This window comes from Myotis davidii, unplaced genomic scaffold (genome assembly GCF_000327345.1).
Source record: "Myotis davidii unplaced genomic scaffold, ASM32734v1 scaffold217, whole genome shotgun sequence".
In the NCBI taxonomy this organism is placed as follows: domain Eukaryota; kingdom Metazoa; phylum Chordata; class Mammalia; order Chiroptera; family Vespertilionidae; genus Myotis; species Myotis davidii.
Genome location: NW_006290034.1, coordinates 8,371,336 through 8,391,567, shown reverse-complemented (window position 1 = coordinate 8,391,567; position 20,232 = coordinate 8,371,336). Strand labels below are relative to the sequence as shown.

The following is a 20,232-nucleotide window of genomic DNA, read 5'->3' as shown; positions in this document are numbered from 1 at the left end:
AGATGTAAGCAATTAAGGAACATGTAGTAGTTAGGAATGCCCAGGGATGATTATTTTTATTTGGGGGTGGGGGAAATGGGAAATACAAGTACAGAAGGAAGTTAAAAGTGGGGAAGTTGGAAAAATGCTAGGAATGCACTTTCCAACAGCAAAAGTCCCAAGAGCGTGTGCAGAACCATTAGCCTTGCGCCTTACCTTTTGTAAGACCAGAAGGAATTAGATTGAGTTTGTAGGTTTGGATATTACAAAGTTCAGTCTGAATACCTCAATTTAATCTCAAGAAGGAAACCAGAGAATAGAGCTTGACTTTGAAGGGGGAGCCAATGAAAGGGCTTTACTTAACCTTTATCAAGTTCTTACATGCGCCAGGCATTGTGTGAAATAGCTGCTAATCCTCAGGACAGCTTCACCTGATAAGTTTATTTACCTGTAAACTGAGGTTTGTTCTCATAAAGTAACTTTCCTAAAGTTTTCAATAGCAGATATTTAAATCCCAATCTGAGTCTAAAACCTTCTCACTTCAGTAAGTTGCAAAGGCAAGTAGGAATTTTTTTCTGTATCTTTGTTAGTCTGTTTGATTTTTGAAGTAAAAGGCACAATTGAGTTACAATTTCTTCATGAAGAATTAAGAGAAGTAATTGCGTGGTCTACAGCTCTTAAAAAGCAACTACATCAGCAAATACTATTGCATCTTATAGTCTGTGCCATCTTTAAAACAAAATCAAATGTACATTGCTACTGCTCAAAGATGGGGACAATGTAGCAGCAAGTGATGTATCTAACTGGTTTCAATGAAAATGAATCATTTTTTAAAGCATAGCAAATTTCTCCTATAATAACTTCATTTACTCATCTTTCTATAGCTGTTTAATCAGGAAAAAGAATTGATGAATAGTTACTAAATTCAGTCATTGCAAACGGGCCATCTCTTATTCATCTCTATCTCCAATACCTTTGCTTACAGCACATAATGCCTATTCAAATGTGCATTTAATGAATGACCTTCCTAAAACGAGCATTCCCCATCTTTGGTTGCCTGTAGTTTATGGTTTTATTTCTTTTGTTTTAATGAAAAAGCAGAACGTCATGTACCCATGGTGTTGTTTTAACAGTCCAAGAGAAAAATGCTTACATATATGTTCCTCATTTAGAAGGCTAGGGATTTTGAGCAAAAGTTTTTTGCATATGAAGCCATGTGAAAAGAATCAGGTGTCATAAACCTTACATTTGCTCTTAGTGATGGAATTCTTGAGGCCTCAGAAAACTAGTTATTGTTTGTTCCTCTAGACTCATCAGATCTAACCAAGCCAATTCGTTTTTTCGCCCCTCTTTGATACCCCATCCCCACCCAATTATTCCCTTCCAGTACTGGTGCTGTAAGTGCTCGAAACATTATGCTGTTGAAAAAGAAACAAGCCCGCTGTCAGGGAGTAGTTTGTGCCATGAAGGTAAATATCCATCAATTTGAGAAACTTGAGTTTTTTTCTTCAACTATGTTAAGTCTTAGACTTCACACTTAATAAGGCTTTTGTTTTTCCTCTTTGAAAATATTTTACTGTTAACCTTAATAATCTCTCAAAATTCTTTGGTTACTCATTCATTATGTTCTTTAAAATGGGCCATTTAATTGATAGTATTGGGCTTTACCAAATATATTGTTTCATGGCAGTATTATTTTATGAAAAAGCTTATTGATTGTAAATTGTAATCATAAATACACACGCTTAACAGTATATAATGTTATTTTTTGTTTGGCTTCAGGAGGCGTTTGGCTTTATTGAAAGAGGTGATGTTGTAAAAGAGATATTCTTTCACTATAGTGAATTTAAGGGTGACTTAGAAGCCTTACAGCCTGGAGATGACGTGGAATTCACAATCAAGGACAGAAATGTAAGACAGTTAACTAACTTTATTTGGCTTTGTAAGATCAGTAATGAATTACATTTTTAGGAAACATTTAAAATGACATTTCCCTCCTTCCCCCCTTTTGATTTAGGGTAAAGAAGTTGCAACAGATGTCAGACTATTGCCTCAAGGAACAGTCATTTTTGAAGATATCAGCTTTGAACATTTTGAAGGAACTGTAACCAAAGTTATCCCAAAAGTTACCAGTAAAAACCAGGTAAATGGTCTTTTTTTCCTGGAGAGTCTTCTTTGCCTCACCAGTAACAGAATTTTTATCCTGTTTGATTAATGTAATTCTGTGGTAGTTGAGCAATGAAATATTTCTTGATATGTATAATTAAACTAAATGAGAAGCCATTGATTGCTTTATCCATGAGTGTAGTTTTTAAATTTTGTTTTGTTGTTATACTGAGCCATAAGGAAAAGGGAACAAAATAAATTCTTGTTAAAATGGAAAACAACAATTTTGGTGCACATTTGTTCCCACCACTATGCCACCCACTGCCAGTTTGTTTCTTTCGTGGGGGAAAGGAGATGAGACCTGGGAGTGGGCGGGGGATTGGCGATAGTGCTAAAGGAAATGTATAACATACAAAACTAGAGCAGTTTTCCTTAAAACTTGTGTGTCAGTGTGCGGGACCTTTATTGTAGTGTTGTGATCTCATGGTTTATTATGTTACCATAGAACACAAAGCTTTCAAAGTGGACTTAAGTTGTCGACCCCTTTTTTCCCTTTAGGGAACTATTATAAATAACATGGGTTTGCTGTGTTCTTCTTGTTTGACTTAGAACTAGGAAGGATGGGAAATCTCCAGCTAAAAATAGTTTTTCCTTCTCATCAGAATGATCCATTGCCAGGACGCATTAAAGTTAACTTTGTGATTCCTAAAGAACTTCCCTTTGGAGACAAAGATACAAAATCCAAGGTGACCCTGTTGGAAGGCGACCATGTTAGGTTTAATATTTCAACAGATCGACGTGACAAATTAGAACGAGCAACCAACATAGAAGTTCTATCAAATACATTTCAGTTCACTAATGAAGCCAGAGAAATGGTAAGTGTTGGTTGTTTTAAGTATCCAGTATGAAGGTGGAGTGGTGGAGTATTCAAGTTTATAATACTTTATTAAAAATTATTTAAGTGAATGACGATATTGGGCTGTTACCTTGTTAAGGTAATTAATAACACAGTGCAAGTCCGTCTAGGTTTGACATCTAGCTCTGCTACTTACCTTGTAGAGATGTGGGAAAGTTTTAGAATGGAAATTTGGACAGGATGATTTTCAAGGTCTTTGAGAGTTAGTGATTATCTGGCCCTTAAATATGAAGACTGAGAAGATTTGAGTCTATCAATTCGAAAGCAGATTTTTCCAAACTGTTTTTGTAAGATGTTTAGTAAACACTAGGTTAAAAATAGAGAAGTTTGTTTCTTTTGTTTTTACATCAGGACTTTGTGAATTCTTTTAGTAGTTATATGTTCAGGAGTGACATATACCAGAATTATTTTTTACAAGCTCAATTTTCATGAATTAACTTTCCCTAATGTAATTTACATTTAGTTCTGCTTTGGGTCATAACATCTACAGTATATCTCTACCTAAAAATCTGGATATCTCAATGCATGATTTTAAAAACCATTTCTAGGCAGGATCTGTTTTTGCTTTATGGCATGAGATTCATTGTTGAGTAGCTTGGCTACCATCAGGATTTAGCAAGGATTAAATGTCAATAATTGTGCTTCAGTGAACATTTGAGGACCTGCCATGTGCCATCTACTCTGGATGTAATGCCCTCATAGAGCTGATAATTTAGTGAGGAAAGGAGTTTCTTTATTTTAGTTTTCAGACCTTAACCTTAAGTCCTTCCTGTGCCTAAACTCACATAAAATTTTTGAGGTATAGATCAGAGAGTTATCTTTAGTTGACTGTTGAAGTATCGGCCTATAGATTTTTTTACATCTCTGGAAGTCATATTGTCATTAAGTTTGGACCTTGTTTGTAATCTTTTTTTAAAAAAATATTTTTATTGAATTTTTACAGAGAGGAAGGGAGAGGGATTGAGAGTTAGAAACATCAATGAGAGACACATTGATCAGCTGCCTCCTGCACACCTCCCACTAGAGATGTGCCCACAACCAAGGCACATGCCCCTGACCGGAATCGAACCTGGGACCTTTCAGTCCGCAGGCCGACGCTCTATCCACTGAGCCAAACTGGTTAGGGCCTTGTTTGTAATCTTGTCTTCCACTTATTAGCTGTGTGCTTTGGACAAATTGTTTAACCTCTGTCAGCCTTGACTATCTTATCTTGCAAAAACATAATACTACTAAGTTCACAGAATTGAGAATTAAATGGAGTACACTGTGTGCATATATTTACATTTAAATCTAACTTTTTCTAGTGCATGTTGGCCAAGGAGTGTAGCATCTGGTGGGTCTCAGTTGCTTAGAAATTGGTTTACTTCACTAAAGCAGTGAGTTTGTATTTAAATGGAAAAATTACTGCACACTCTTCTTCACAGGAGGACACCCACACCTTTTTCTTTCCCCTCACCCTCCCTCACAGGTGTACATTTCCTAAGTTCTAAGGACCCCATGAGACTTGCAGTCAGGGGAGCAATGGACAGCAGCAGCTGGTCCCGAGCTCACCCCCTGAAGCTGTCTCCAAGGCCCCCTTTTTCTCTGACTTCTCAGCCAAAACAGCCCAGCCTAGACTCTCTCCTATTGCTGCTTCTATCCTAAGCCCTTCCTTGTTTCACTCTCCCCAGCTTTAATAAACATACTCTCAAAATGAAAAAAGATAGAAGGAAGAATTACAATGTGGATACAGAATTTGGGTCAAAGAATTCCTAATTTAACTTGATTATGTTTGCATGCTTGAATGTTGTTTTGAAAAGCTTCACAGCCAGTGAAACTATTATTTGTGTTTCAGGGTGTAATTGCTGCCATGAGAGATGGTTTTGGTTTCATCAAGTGTGTGGATCGTGATGCTCGTATGTTCTTCCACTATAGTGAAATTCTGGATGGGAACCAGCTCCATATTGCAGATGAAGTAGAGTTTACTGTGGTTCCTGTGAGTAGTTTTTGAGAAAAGTAATAGTGGGGTTTTTTTTTTTTATGCTTGCTTTTCCAGTTTAAGTTATTTTTGTTTATTACTTGTAGGATATGCTCTCTGCCCAAAGAAATCATGCTATTAGGATTAAAAAACTTCCCAAGGGCACGGTTTCATTCCATTCCCATTCAGATCATCGTTTTCTGGGCACTGTAGAAAAAGAAGCCACTTTTTCCAATCCTAAAACCACTAGCCCAAATAAAGGCAAGGAAAAGGTAAGTCTTACATCATCGATAATTTCTGTAGCTCTTTATTCCTTTTCTGCTTAAAGGCAAACACTATCCACACAAAAATGGAATATTATCTTTCAGAATTCCCTGTTATATTAACTAAACTAAACTAGAGCAAGGTTTTTTAATGTCAGCATTATGGACATTTGGGGCTGGATAATACCTTGTGGATGTGGGGCTGTTCTGTGCATTGTGGGATATTTAGTAGCATCCCTAACCTCTATCCACTAGAGGCCAGTATCTCTCTTCTCCCCCTGTGTGACAGTCAAAAGTGGCTCTAGCTACTGCCAAATGTCCTAAAATGACCCCCGCTAGAATGACAGTACATTCTTTTAAGCAGTTTAGAACTTTCAAATTTAGGTAGATGCACTTCACACACTTGAGCTTCATTTATTGAAAAGTCCACTGAATCTGCTGTCAAGTAAATAAAATTGAGGCTTTTATAGAAACAAGTAATTCATACAGAATATAAAATGTTTATGTAAAAGGTCAATTTCACTTTGGGGAAGCTCTAAACTAGCAGAATCTGGGATGTTTTCATTATAGTATTGATATTTAATAGGTAGAAATAAATGAGGAAAGGACATGCATTACAGTAGAAGTACAGAGGAGAAAAATTCAGGGTTTCTTTAGAAAGCACCAAGTAGTTTGACAGGAACATGGGTACTTTTTCTTTGGTGGGGTGAGAGGGAGAAATAAGGATGAAAAGATCAGGATACCGATAGATTAAGAAGGTGTGATGGCTACTCTAAAGAATTTAGACCTTGTTCTGTAGTCAGAAAAAGTTTTCTGTTGGAAAGTGACATTGCGTGTGCAGTTCAGGAAGATACTGGCATTAGTATGAACCCTAGATGGGGGTGGAGAAAGACAAAAGATGGAAGAGGCTGGATAGGAAATTACTGGTATTTAATAGTTTAGGTAGTTCTTGAACTAGAGACAGAGAGCATGGTTATAGACAAAAGAAGGTACATTAGAGAGGGATCATCTTATCTCTATTCAGTAGATGTGCTATATACTGTCTTGTCATCCAGATGTTTACTGGATATTGAGGTTAATGGGTAGAGAGAGAGCAAAAATGAATGCTGAGGTTGTGGCATTGGATAACTGGCAAAAGAGTCAATGCCATTGGAGTCAGACCTGAATTGCCTGAACAATATCATTCTTCACTTAACCGGAGTCAGATCCTTAGCATCACTTCTGGTATTTGACAGTGATTTAAGTGTTACTTTGAAAACATTGGCATGTCATAGCTTAATCACCTATTTGAATATCAAATACTCTGAACTGCAAATTCTCATGCATTGGCAAATACATTGATAACATTATATACAAAACACTGTGAGTACTTTGGGATATTCAAAATAGGTGACACACAGTCTTCCTGTCCTACAGAATTTCCACCTGGTTGAAAATACATGCCCAGTTTGATTTCTCATTAGCTATGAATAGTTTGGAATGGGCATGTAACAAATTTTCAATTAGGTTTCCCTCAACAGCAAAATTTAGCTTAAGACTAAAGAAACCAGTTACAGCAAATTGAATCAGTTGTGGCTTAAGGCAAGACTGCCTTTCATTCATCTTAAAAAGTCTATTATTGTTAGACTCCTGGATTAGGAAATTTTTACAATTGTGCCAATTTGTTGGCTCAAGGATAAGACCTATAACTTTTTATATTGCTTTTTTGTTCTTCTTTTCATTATATTCTTTTTCTTTAGGAGGCTGAGGATGGTATTATTGCTTATGATGATTGTGGGGTGAAATTGACTATTGCTTTTCAAGCTAAGGATGTGGACGGATCTACTTCTCCTCAAATAGGGGATAAGGTAAGATAATCCTGCTTATTTTAGAGAGGGACCATTGAGGGCTGTCATCTTAATTATTAATTCTGCAAAATAGTTATTACCAGTATAGTAGGAATTTCACAAGTAGATGGTGCTGTTAATAAAATTTTATGTGCTTACAAGTTTATATGAAGCTCTTCCTATTTAAGAGCAGTTTACTCAGAACAGGGTCTAGCAAGCTCTTAAGCTCTTTACGGAGCCAATATTTAAACATTTTAGATAAGATATTCCTAAATCAGTTAGCTTAGATAAAATTAAATTAGTAAGAAAATTAAAACAGCCACTGAAACATTATCAAAGTGAATTCACACCAGTGATTTTATATTGCTGTTCATTTTTCTCTTAGTATGTCTGGTTTTCTGATAGCCCTCTTTCAGAGAAATTAAGAATTTATTTACAGAGGATATTTGGAGTGGAAAGCATAGTCTAAGTTAACCCCTTCCCCAACAATTTTTTTGTTAAAAACGTTTCTTTTTCAGACTAATTTTTTTATTTTGGTTCTATATAGTATTTTTGATGCTGGTTATGAAAACAGTTTGTAATTATTTTTTCTTCCCATTTTTGTGGTTAAGAATAGTATTTCCTCAGAAAGTTTCTAGATGAAATTATTTAGAATGGTACGTATGTAGCTGGTTTTTGAAGGTAAAGTTTTAGACGAGTATACTCGTCGATGACTGAAAAAAGAACATTTGGTGAAAACGTGTATACACGTTTCTGCCGGGGAAGTTAAGAGCTTGGTGTGCATATGACATGGTATTAATGAGCATCCTTCTTTTTCCACAGGTTGAATTTAGTATTAGTGACAAACAGAGGCCTGGACAGCAGATTGCAACCTGTGTGCGACTTTTAGGTCGAAATTCTAATTCCAAGAGGCTCTTGGGTTATGTGGCAACTCTGAAGGATAATTTTGGATTTATTGAAACAGCCAATCATGATAAGGAAATCTTTTTCCATTACAGGTAAGGAAATGCCTTTTAGGAATTTACAGCTTACTATTCATTCTTTGATTTTATTTTATTTTATTTTTTTTTAAATATATTTTATTGATTTTTTACAGAGAGGAAGGAGAGAGATAGAGAGTTAGAAACATCGATGAGAGAGAAACATCGATCAGCTGCCTCCTGCACATCTCCCACTGGGGATGTGCCCGCAACCCAGGTACATGCCCTTGACCGGAATCGAACCTGGGACCTTTCAGTCCGCAAGCCGACGCTCTATCCACTGAGCCAAACCGGTTTTGGCCATTCTTTGATTTTAGAGTCAAAAACATTTAGTATTTGGCAGTTACATATTTTTTTTAATCCCAAATTTTGTATTAGTGGAACATTAATCATCTCCTTTTGTAGAGAGAGCGTGTGGCCAAAAGATGTAGAAAGGCCTGCATATGTTTTGAACATTGGATAGGAGCCTTTCTGGTTCAGTGAAAGACGACTGTTTTATATGTTGCTACGTATGCTTTTGATGTTATAAGATTGAATAGTGGTTAAGAGCATGGGCTCTTGGAACCAGGCAGTTAAGTTTGAATCCAGGCTCTGCCACTTATTATCTATGTAACTTTTCATCAAATGAAATTGACCTCCTGCTATCTTCGTTTCATTATCTTGAAGCTGAGGGTAATGGTACCTCCTCACAGGTTGTTTATGAGGATTAAATGAGCCAGTTCATAGACTGTGAATGTTGTTACACAAGAAAGAAAGGCTTCTTGTTACTGTTGCTTGTGATTATTACTTATTCAAATGTCATTTCCTTTCCCCACCTCAGTGAGTTCTCTGGTGATGTCGATAGCCTGGAACTGGGGGACATGGTCGAGTACAGCTTGTCCAAAGGCAAAGGCAACAAAGTCAGTGCAGAAAAAGTCAACAAAACACACTCGGGTAAGTTACTCAGTCTATGTTTTGGGTGAGAAATGAGGGATAATAGGCTGGGAAAGGGAGCAAAAAAATTCAGTTGTTCTGGATCAGTGGTTCCCCAGCTGTGTTCCCCAGGATCCAGCAGTATCCCCTGGCCACTTTAGAAATACAGGCTCTCTGACCCCACCCAACCTTCTGAAACCCTGGAGATAGTCTATTTTAATAAACCCTTCGGGGTGATTCTGACGTACACTGAAATTTGAGAACCACCGTTTTAGATATTTTAGATTATTTGCTTTATTTTCAATTCAATCTCTCTTTTAAAAATAACTCCAAGATATAAATCTTCCCAGGGTTGAAGAGAGGGGCATTCCTCTAGAAAGCCGTTTTGGAGAAGGATGAGTCAATGTGAAAAATAATGGAAACTTAAGAAAATCCTTGCTATTTTAGCATCTCCGATTTTTTTAAAGGCCTGCATTTTTGACTTTTATCTAAACTCCCCAAATAATACTTTCTCTTGTTTAGACCTAGAGAAATGACAGCCAAGGATGTTCATTTCTGTTCAATAAATATTAAGTGCATGCTATGTGTTGGGAATGAGGGGTGGGGAGAGCAGCAAACAAATCAACTCCTGGTCTTTGGGATTTATACTTATAACCCCTATTACAAGCAAATGGAGATGAGTAAAATATTGTATGTAGTATGTTTAGAAAGATAGTAATACATATTGTTAATATGAAATAAATCAGGACTGTATGTGAGTATTGGGGTTGCCATTTTATTTTTTTTCTTTAAATATATTTTATTGATTTTTTACAGAGAGGAAAGGAGAGAGATAGAGATAGTTAGAAACATCGATGAGAGAGAAACATCGACCAGCTGCCTCCCGCACATCCCCCACTGGGGAAGTGCGTGCAACCCAGGTACATGCCCCTGACCGGAATCGAACCCGGGACCCTTCAGTCCGCAGGCCGACGCTCTATCCACTGAGCCAAACCGGTTTCGGCGCGGGGTTGCCATTTTAAAGACCAGGGAAGGCCTCACAAAAAAAGTGACATTTGGTCACCTGGAAAAGGTGAGAGAACAAGACATGTTTTAAATATGTATATTTGTTAGTTCCTTAAACAAATTAACTTTGTTTTAATAGTGGTTTAGAAATAGCTGGCAACCAACCAGTCTTTTTTTTTTTAATCTTAGAGAAAGGGGAGGGGGAGAGAGAGAAAAATCAGTGAAAAAGAAAAATCAATTGGTTGCCTCCCACCCACACCCCAACCAGGGATCAAACAAGAAACCTGGTTATGTGCCCTGACTGGGATCAAGCTCGTCACCTTTCGGTGAGATGCTCTAACCAACTGAGCCACCTGGCTAGGGCAACCAGTCATCTGTTAACATTTGTTCTGATGATTTCTCTCTCTTTCCTCTGAGCTAGAGTATAAATAAAATTGTAGAGTGAGATATATACACACTTCTGTTTTGTAGTGAATGGCATTACTGAAGAAGCAGATCCTACCATCTATTCTGGTAAAGTCATTCGCCCCTTGAGAAGTGTTGATCCAACACAGACTGAGTACCAAGGAATGATTGAGATCATGGAAGAAGGTAAGAGCATCTCTGTCAGATTGCAGTTTCCCTTACTTTGGACGAGCACTCGGAAGATTTAAAAATATGATGGTTTGGGTTACAGTTGTTTCCAAATTCCTTAAAAACTGAACTAAGGAAAGTGACTTTGCTCCCCATGCCTGGCTTTTATTTTCATATCTCTGGAAATGAGATCAGCCTGGGTTTATGTGGTAAACAAATGACTACTGTGTGAACATATCACTGATACATGTGCAACTAACTGAGTTATATTGAAATAGACTGAGAACAGAATCTCACACTTAAAAAAAATGCATTTATTGTCTGTGATAACCAAATATTCACAATCGAATTGATTTAGTACAACTTTATAGTTTTTCTCTATTATTCACTGGTTATTTACATCAGTATTAACACATTCTTCTAATTAACCATTCAGTTATATAAACATTTTTGCTTCCTGTGAAAGTTCACTATATCTATTCCTTAATACTTAGGGCTCCATGGGAATTTTACGAACTACTTTTCTCTAAGCCAAGACTCCCTATATTTTCCACTTTCTGCTTTTTTCTCCCCATCTTTAGTAACTCCCTGAATTCTGATGCCACACCTCACCACAAACAGTTACCACCCAAGAAGATCCACGTTGTGTGTAAAATAAGTTTGCAATAGAAATGATAGTAGGGAACAGTGAATAATTAGTTTAGCAAAATTACCAAAATAATTGGGTTGATGAGAGGGTTTGAAATTACAACCAAAGATGATAGCCTGGCTTACAAACAGGAAATCTTGTGTTGTCTGAGTCAGTGAGAACATAGACTGGGGAAGAGTAGGTCATAGAAATAAATGAACCTTCATAACATGTTCCTTTACCTCATGAGGTTCTTAGGAATTTGTGTTTTACGTAGAACCAGTAGCCCACTGCACACACCTCCAAATAAGAGTTCATTTAAAGCAAACCAGTCTTTTAAACTAATGCCATGATGATACCATACCCCGAAAAGGGCCTTAGGGACATGGGCAGCTAACTTGTGAGATAAGGGAGAGGGAGAGAGAGAAACGTCAGTGAGAGAGAATCATTGTTCAGCTGCCTCCTGCACGCCCCCTACTGGGGATCGAGCCGGCAACCCAGGCATTTGCCGTTGACTGGAATCGGACCCAGGACCTTTTAGTCTGCAGGCTGACGCTCTATCCATTGAGCCAAACCATCTGGGGCTGTTTTTTTTTTGAAACAACTGTCCACTCGTTTACATATAAGGTGAGCAAAAGTGGGTTTACAGTCATGAATATGTGAAACACAGTTTATTGTATTTTCAAACAACTATAAAACTACTCTGCCCATCCCTGTATTGTCTTTGGTAGCTTTCTGACTACAACAGCAAAGTTGAGTAGTTGTGACTTATAGAATGACCTATAAGCCTAAAATATTTACCATCTAGCTCTTTTATTTTTTAATTGTTACCCAAGGAATACTCTTTATTGATTTAGAGAGAGGAAGGCAGGGAGGAGTGAGAGGAGAGAAACATCAATGTCAGAGAGAAACATCTATTGTGCCCAGACTGGGGTTGAACCTGCAACCTATGTATGTGCTGCCCTGACCGGAATTGAGCCCATAACCTTTTGGTGTACAGGACGGTGCACTAGAGAGAGTGTGCTGAGCCCTGATTTAAGAAAAAGGTGCCTGTTGATTAGAGGGTGTCAAAATCAGAACAAAGAAAGGAAGTAGAATGGCAAAGAAATTTATTTACATTGTCTTCGCATGTACCTGGCTTACTGTTTAATACCTAGTTGAGTATGGGTCAGGAATACTTTGGTTGGCTCATAGGTGACCTTGAGAAGAAGATAATCCAGGGGGTCATATTGGCAACCCTTAGTGCTTAAAAAGCTCCAATATTTAGGTGATGAGATTGTAAGTGATAGTATTGTTTTTAATTTCATAAATGTCATTTAAAACTGTTCACTAGCTTTTAAGGTAATGAGCTACAGGTTCATGTTTGCTTTCATTGTAGTATTTAGGATTTCATTGAAGCTTTAAAAGTAGAATATCTCAGGGGCAAAAATAAAATACTTTTTGGAACCTTTTATAAATTTATTAGGATCATCAGCAGAGGGCTGTTGTGAAATACTAGCTTTTAGTCTTTGTACCTTTTTCTCCCTACAGGGGATATGAAAGGTGAGGTCTATCCATTTGGCATAGTTGGAATGGCCAACAAAGGGGATTGCCTGCAGAAAGGGGAGAGTGTCAAATTCCAGTTGTGTGTCCTGGGCCAAAATGCACAGACTATGGCTTACAACATCACACCTCTGCGTAGGGCCACTGTGGAATGTGTGAAAGATCAGGTAAGTGGCAGTATTTCTGCATCTGAAATTGATCCTTTTATGAATTGGTAACCAGATAGTAACCAAACCTTGAAATTTTTTCAGCCAAGGGAGATTGATTAACATTCATCTGGTTTTAAATTCTACTTTACCCTTTTTTCAATAATTTGAGCTAGCCTGTATAAACATGAAGAAAACTACATTGGGGGGGGGTGATATTAGAAAAAAAAGTATTGATAACTACATTACATGATGGGGAAAATAAACTTAGAGTGGGATTTTCAGAATAGAAAGATTTAAAGGTCAGAGATTCTTTTGTAAGCCACAAAAGGAAAGAAACCATGTGTAGAAGTGTTCATAAAATAAGCTTTAGGGCAAACAAATCTCTTCCTGGTACTGAGATCTCAAGAAAATCCCTCTGAGTCCAGGACATTTTTAAATATCAGTATTGTAAATAAAATACTTTGTATGGCTGTTTTTTATACCATAACCTAGCTTAATAATTCTGGAATAGATGAAAACAGTGCATATGTGTATGTAACAGCTCCCTAAAGATTTTACATTATTTAAAAATTTAGCTCATATATGAGGCACAGGGCAGCCTTTCTACTTGTTTCAGCCAGGCTATAATAGTCAGGGCAGTGATTTCAGATTTATATTTCTGCCCTGGCAAGTTATGCTGACTTAGAATGCACAGGCAGCTGAACTGGAGCATCAGTATTGTAAACCCCTTCTTGTTAGGGTCACACATTGTGTGTGCTTCATTCAAAGTGAGGCGCTCTACCACTGTGATGTGTATTTTTGTTTTTAAATTTCAGTTTGGCTTCATTAACTATGAAGTAGGAGATAGCAAGAAGCTTTTTTTCCATGTGAAAGAAGTTCAGGATGGCATTGAGCTACAGGCTGGAGATGAGGTGGAATTCTCAGTGATTCTTAATCAGCGCACTGGCAAGTGCAGCGCTTGTAATGTTTGGCGAGTCTGGTGAGTTTTTGTTGTTGGATTAAAACAATCTCCCTGGACAACTTGCACTCTCTTCATTATTACATTTCTTCACTTTTCCATCTCTGCTTTTCTTAATTTTCTACTGCCACTTGGTTATTTCTTGGTACTTCGTATCTTTTACCTCTATTCTTCATTGTGTAAACTTTTAGTTTCATAAATCTGACCCAGTGGAATGTTAATTAGGCACTTGCTATGTAATAGATCTTAAATATAAAATGATGATGTAGTCCTTGTTCTTAAAGGATTCTGCTTAGCTTTTTTTGTGTGGGTTTTTGTTTGTTTGTTTGTTTTTCCATTAAGTCATTTCTGAGTTATATGGTGCTTAAAAGTCTAATTTTATAGATAGCAGTTCTGACTCTGTGTTTTTTTGTTTTTGTGTATGAGTTTTTTTTAATAACATTGTTACCATGCTAGAAGCTGGGAGTCTCTGGAAATATTTCTTTATTTATAACTCTTCTAAGGTTTTTCACATCCACTACCTCGTTTTATGTGTCTGTGAAACTGGTCTTTCTGGATGCAGACCAGTCTGGAGATGACCGTCACCCAAACGATTCTTCCAGCTCCTATGCAGGAATAAACCTTGAGTTGGGAATAAAAACATAAACAAACTTGTCTGTCCTGTCTTGCTAGCTAAATGAGGCAAGAGTCCCCTCATTAAAACTGAGTCACTTGGGTAGTTAGGTGGAAAATACACTCCTCTCTAAGTACTTGCTTCGTCCCACCACGTGTTGCTGCTTCTCACTTCTTGACTTGGTTACAGCGAGGGCCCCAAGGCTGTTGCAGCTCCACGACCTGATAGGTTGGTCAATCGCTTGAAGAACATCACTCTGGATGATGCCAGTGCTCCTCGCCTAATGGTTCTTCGTCAGCCAAGGGGACCAGATAACTCAATGGTATGAGGGTGTACAAGGTTTTGGGGGAGGGAAGGGTGTGATGTGACAGACCAGCATGATACTTGAGGTCCTATTTTAGCATATCTCAGAGCGCTTACGGAGCATTAGTATTGCTTATAACTAATAGGACTCTTCCCTACATATTGGTTCAGTCCCCAACATAATGGTTGTTTACCAGTAAGAAGCACATTTCTTTGTTTTCCTGATACTTTGAACTTAGTTGTAGGTAATAGATCAGGAGGGCTTACTATTTAAGATTTCCTCTGAGAAAAAACTGGTAGTGGTTAAGATGATTAAAAGTAATGCTTTTGAAGTTCACTTTGGAATTGTGAATGTGCTGTGATTGTCATACCCTGAGGTCATTAACTGCAATTTTATTTTTTCACAGGGATTTGGTGTAGAAAGAAAGATCCGTCAGGCTGGTGTCATTGACTAACCACATCCACAAAGCACATCATTAATCCACGATGATCAAGTTGGGGGGATTCTGGTGAAGGGTTCTGAATATCTCCCTCTTCATCCCTCCCCAAAATCTGGAATACTTATTCTATTGAGCTATTACACCAGTTTTAACACCTTCCTCATGTTATGTTTAAAAAAATAAATAAATTTAAGAAAACCATTTTAAAATTATGCACAGTTGCAGCCTGGAAAACTTAAGGTGGCGCCTTGTAGTATCAATTTTAGGAGCTTTATTTGGTGCATTTAACGCAACTGGTAATTGCAAAATCCACTTCGCCCGTGTAAGTGAAAAATATAGACTGTTACCTTGTTGGCTGTATGAAATTCTGCACTTGATATTTAGCATATATTCTACCTTCATTACTTCTGGCAAGATGTCCTGCCTTAGCACTCAGTTGCATTCTTTTCCTTTTCTTTCCTGTTCATTATGCTTTAATTCTGAGGACCATATGAGGGTAGGCTATATTAAAAATTTAAAAATTTGTATAGGCAAACCATTTTCTTAAGTTGATGGCCAAATGTTAAAATGTTATTTTTCATATCATTTATAATCTTGTCACAGTCCACTTAAACGAATTTTGGGTAGATTTCAATGAGAATTATCTTCCAAAGTAGTTTTTTTTTTCCCCTGGGATGGGGTGGGGGGTAAATTTTCCACAATTAGTATGTGTGGTGCAGAATTTCATGCAAATGAGGTGTGCCAGCAGTGTGATAATTTAAACGTATTTAAACGACGAATGCACAAACTTGCTGCTGCTTAGATCACTGCAGCTTCTAGGACCCAGTTTCTTTTAATGATTTAAAACAAAACAAACAAAAAAATAAAAAAATTGTGCCTGAAATGAATCTTGTTTTTTTTATAAGTAGCCGCCTGGTTCCTGTGTCCTGTAACATGCAGGCGCTTGACCCTTGGTGTAGCTTCTGTTCAACTTTATATCACGGGAACGGATTGGTCTGATTTCTTGGCCTTCATCTTGAATTGGCCACACGCAGGATCCCTGGCCAGTGGACTGGAAGCTTTGTCTAAGATGACAAGGGTCAGCTCAGGGGATGTGGGGGAGGGCGCTTTTATCTTCCCCGTTGTCATTTGAGGTTTTGATCTTCTCTGGGTAAAGAGGCCATTTATCTTTGTAAACACAAAACATTTTTGCTTTCTCCAGTTTTCTGTTAATGGCGAAAGAATGGAAGCGAATAAAGTTTTACTGATTTTTGAGACACCAGCACCTAGCGCTTTCATTATTGAAATGTCCTGAGTGGGAGGGCCGGGTTTGGGTGCGGCCAGCAGCTTGACTCTCCGGTCGGAGGCCCACGTGGCCGGGGCGGGGACTCGGGCGCCCGGGGCGCCGACTGATTACGTAGCGGGCGGGGCCGGAAGTGCCGCTCCCTGGTGGGGGCTGTTCATGGCGGTTCCGGGGTCTCCAACATTTTTCCTGGTGGTGGTTCTAAAACCGTCCGCAGCGGAGGCACCGGAGCTTGAGGTGAGGCTCCGGCGTGTGTAGCGTTGGGCTTGGAGCTTGCAGGCGTCTGGTTATTGGCGGAATCCGCGAGCAGAGACAAAGGCCTGGGCGGGGGTCCTTGGTTTCGAGCCCCACGGGGAGATCCTGCGGACAGGTGGGGGACTGGAGGGGAAGGGCGGCCTGACGGCAGCCTGCCGCCGCCGAGAAGCCCTGCGGGAGGAGCAGGAAGGGGGTTCCTGTACCTTAGGCCGAGGGCGGGGCCCACGGGCTGTTGAAAAATAGATGAGGTGGGGGTAGCTCGAAGACGAACTCAGCATCCCGAGACCCACGGTCTCTCGTGGTTTTGCATTCCTGAATCACTGGGAACCGAGTGGAGAGGGTCACGTGCATGGGGCCGATACATTTCAGACGCCGGTTTTAGCCACTTATCGATTATAGAAAGCTCTGAAGCGCTGTAGAGGTGGCGCTCGGGTTAACCCTCATTGCTGCTTCCCCGCAGGTTCTTGCTGCTGTGAAATGACCGAGTACAAACTGGTGGTGGTTGGAGCAGGTGGTGTTGGGAAAAGCGCGCTGACAATCCAGCTAATCCAGAACCACTTTGTAGACGAATATGATCCCACCATAGAGGTGAGGCCCGGCGGCCGCCCGCTGCCCCCACCTCTTTTCCTTCCGTTTACCCTCGCCCTTGCCCTTTAGCGAAGGGAATCGACAGGAAAGAAAGTGGAAAGTTATTTTGGGTACTGCGTTCGGTCATACATAAAGCAAAGCTTTCCATGTGTGTGGACAAGAGTGCATGTTTATGAGCTGCTGAAGATTTTCAAAAAAGTTACAGTGTTAACAGTTCTGTAAACCTGCAAACTCCGTGTTGGTCTCATTTAGTTTCTTCGTATATGACAACTATTTTAAAAAAAGCACAGGCCAGAGGTAGAGCGATTGTCTGAATAATATAGCAGGATGGAGATAAAGGATTCAGAGATCTGGTGGTTCTGCAATTGTAATTTCTTAGCTTGTTGAAGCAGCCAACACTGTGGTTGGCGTAGAAAGAACATTTTGAGTTACGGTGCTTAAGATTTCAGTCCCTGTTTGATTTTGTTTAGTTATGTGATATTGAGCAATCACTTTCTCTCTCTCACCCTTATTTTTCTTCATCTATTAAATCACTATAAGCTTGTCCTGCCTACCACACAGGGATGAAGTGGAAAATCAAATGTGTTTAAATTCTTTTGTGAATGGTAAAGCTCTGGATAAATAGTACTTATTGAAAGATCCTATTGTTTTTGTGGGACTTCATGTTAAAAGATTGGCTTCAGTGAGTGGCAAAATACACCCTTTCAGTAAAGGGCCTTGTAATTTTATTCAATTTAGAAATGTGTAACTCTAGAGATTATTGTGTTTTAATCCACACCCTGGCCTTCCTACCACTCAGCCACTGGGTACTTAATGCAATCTAACTCTAATATAACCTTATTAAAAATTATTCATTAGTTCTTTGCAAAACTTTATTTTAGGCTTAACAGCTTCAGTGATAATAGAACCTTTTAATATTTTTCAGAGTTTTAGTTATTGCTGGGTAATTTACATACAGTAAAATACGTAAATGTTATATCTACCGCTCAGTGACTTTTTAAACATATATATATACTTACATAATAACCACCACTCAGATTAAAAAATATACTATTTCCTATGCCCCAGAGAGTTCTCAAATGCCCTTTTCAGTCAGTAAACTCTCTTCCCCTGCCAGGAGATAACTACTTCTCTGACTTCTATTATCATAAAATAGTTTGACTAAAACCTATCTTCATAATTTTTATTTTGCTCATCTTAGAACAGACACTTAACTATGTTTCATGCTCTAAGAAGTTTTGGTGATGTAAATTCTATTTAATTTGAAAGTACAGTCCTGCAATTAAGTGAGTTACAAAGGAACTAACTGATTAATGGGCTGGGAAATTAGGTTGAATTCTGTTTTTGGAGCCAGATCTTTTACGAAGAATGGTGAGGTTATTTTATTTGACTTGAATTCCCAGGATTTAAGCATTAAAATACAAGTAAAAATGTCTGCCTTCGAGCCCAATTGAAAGTGTTTTTATATGATCTACTTAAAAAATGAATTATATCTTGTTTGTAACCTTTAGGAAATTGATTGAGGATTATTCCCCAAAGGTACAATCTGCCATGATGAGAAAAAATAATTTGGTATTATGACCTTGTTTAAAATAAAAAATATTTGTGTTTAGTCACAAGCACAAGTGGCACTGTAACCAGGGCCAAGTTCTAAATTGGTGGAGGTCTGTTTAGAATTTTAAACGTACAATAAACAACTCAAATACGAAACGTTCAGTGCACACCTTAGTGACATGCACTGTGATTAACCCCAGTCCAACTGCAGTAGAGCTGCCTTTTGAATGACCACATTTGTTCACCTTTTCCAGGAACTGAGTGTTCACATTTTCCTTTCTGCAATATAGCATTTGGGATTTTTTTCCTGGGAAAACATTAAGTATTTTGTTTGTAATTGACTATTAGCAGTTTGAGGGACAAACCAGAGAGAGCGAAATGGACTTGGGTAGGAGCTTGCTTAACCTTGGCAGTAGCATTGCATTTCCTGTGATTTTTAGTAAAAGTGGAATCTCCCTCTCCCCTTTCCCCCAGGATTCTTACCGAAAACAGGTGGTTATAGATGGTGAAACCTGTCTATTGGATATACTGGATACAGCTGGACAAGAGGAGTACAGTGCTATGAGGGACCAATACATGAGGACAGGGGAAGGCTTCCTCTGTGTATTCGCCATCAATAATAGCAAGTCATTTGCAGATATTAACCTCTACAGGTACAAGGAGCGTTATTGTTTTCTGAAAGGATGATCTTTAAGCTTTGTTCTGAAGCTTTGTTGGGGTGGGAAGATGGGGGGCGGTGAGGACGCCACACTAGGAATGATACAACTTTTTTCATTACAGGAAGAGTTGGTTTTCGTTTTTTTGACATTGAGAATCAGAAAGTTAATGCTGGAATTTATTTTATGTAATATACCATGGCTAGAATGTGTGATAGTGTATCAAGGAAGCTTGCTAGTGGGAGTGATTGCGAACTAGAGGTGTTATTAGATCACAAAGGAATTTCAGAGAGGAAAACGCCTGAGAAACATTGTTCAGTAAGTCATAGAGATCATGATAGGAAGAAACAGCTGGGGAGTAGCTAAAGATGAAAGCTGGGCTAAGGAATGTAAAGATTGTCTTTCTCTGTAAAACCATAAAGTTTCAAAGCTCAATTGGACCATAAAAAAAAGAAAACAACATTCTGATTTTACAGAATCAGAAATAGGTAGTTTATTAGGTTTTTGGAGTCTTAACTGTTACTAGTAGCAGCGCCAGGAGCAAAACTCCAAGACTCCTTTTCTTAGCTCCATATTATTATTATTATTTTAAAATATATTTTATTGATTTTTTTACGGAAGGGAGAAAGAGAGAGAGAGTGAGAGAGAGAGAGAGAGAGAGAGAGACTTCAGTATGTACCCCAACCAAGGATAGGACATGCAGCCCAGATGTGTGCCCTGACCGGGTATCAAACTCTCAACCTCTCT

At 38.5% G+C, this 20,232-nt stretch overlaps 2 protein-coding genes across 7 annotated transcripts in view; both read left to right on the top strand.

The window, feature by feature from the left end:
* The window catches only part of CSDE1 (cold shock domain containing E1, RNA binding), a 32,112-nt gene extending 15,701 nt beyond the window's left edge, over positions 1-16,411 (top strand). For 5 of the 6 annotated variants that reach the window (XM_006763040.2, XM_006763039.2, XM_015563464.1 and 2 more), the window contains 14 exons: positions 1,367-1,448; positions 1,762-1,890; positions 1,997-2,122; positions 2,748-2,960; positions 4,836-4,976; positions 5,066-5,230; positions 6,961-7,068; positions 7,870-8,045; positions 8,848-8,960; positions 10,416-10,535; positions 12,676-12,854; positions 13,652-13,815; positions 14,597-14,729; positions 15,118-16,411. In XM_006763040.2, coding sequence (XP_006763103.1) covers positions 1,367-1,448; positions 1,762-1,890; positions 1,997-2,122; positions 2,748-2,960; positions 4,836-4,976; positions 5,066-5,230; positions 6,961-7,068; positions 7,870-8,045; positions 8,848-8,960; positions 10,416-10,535; positions 12,676-12,854; positions 13,652-13,815; positions 14,597-14,729; positions 15,118-15,165 — 1,897 coding nt within the window. In that variant the 3' untranslated portion in view covers positions 15,166-16,411. The remainder of the gene's footprint in view (positions 1-1,366; positions 1,449-1,761; positions 1,891-1,996; positions 2,123-2,747; positions 2,961-4,835; positions 4,977-5,065; positions 5,231-6,960; positions 7,069-7,869; positions 8,046-8,847; positions 8,961-10,415; positions 10,536-12,675; positions 12,855-13,651; positions 13,816-14,596; positions 14,730-15,117) is intronic. The other variant, XM_015563465.1, reaches the window with a different exon arrangement.
* The window catches only part of NRAS (neuroblastoma RAS viral (v-ras) oncogene homolog), an 11,518-nt gene continuing 7,242 nt past the window's right edge, over positions 15,957-20,232 (top strand). Inside the window, exons 1-3 of the mRNA XM_006763041.2 lie at positions 15,957-16,669; positions 17,148-17,275; positions 19,304-19,482. Coding sequence (XP_006763104.1) covers positions 17,165-17,275; positions 19,304-19,482 — 290 coding nt within the window. The 5' untranslated portion in view covers positions 15,957-16,669; positions 17,148-17,164. The remainder of the gene's footprint in view (positions 16,670-17,147; positions 17,276-19,303; positions 19,483-20,232) is intronic.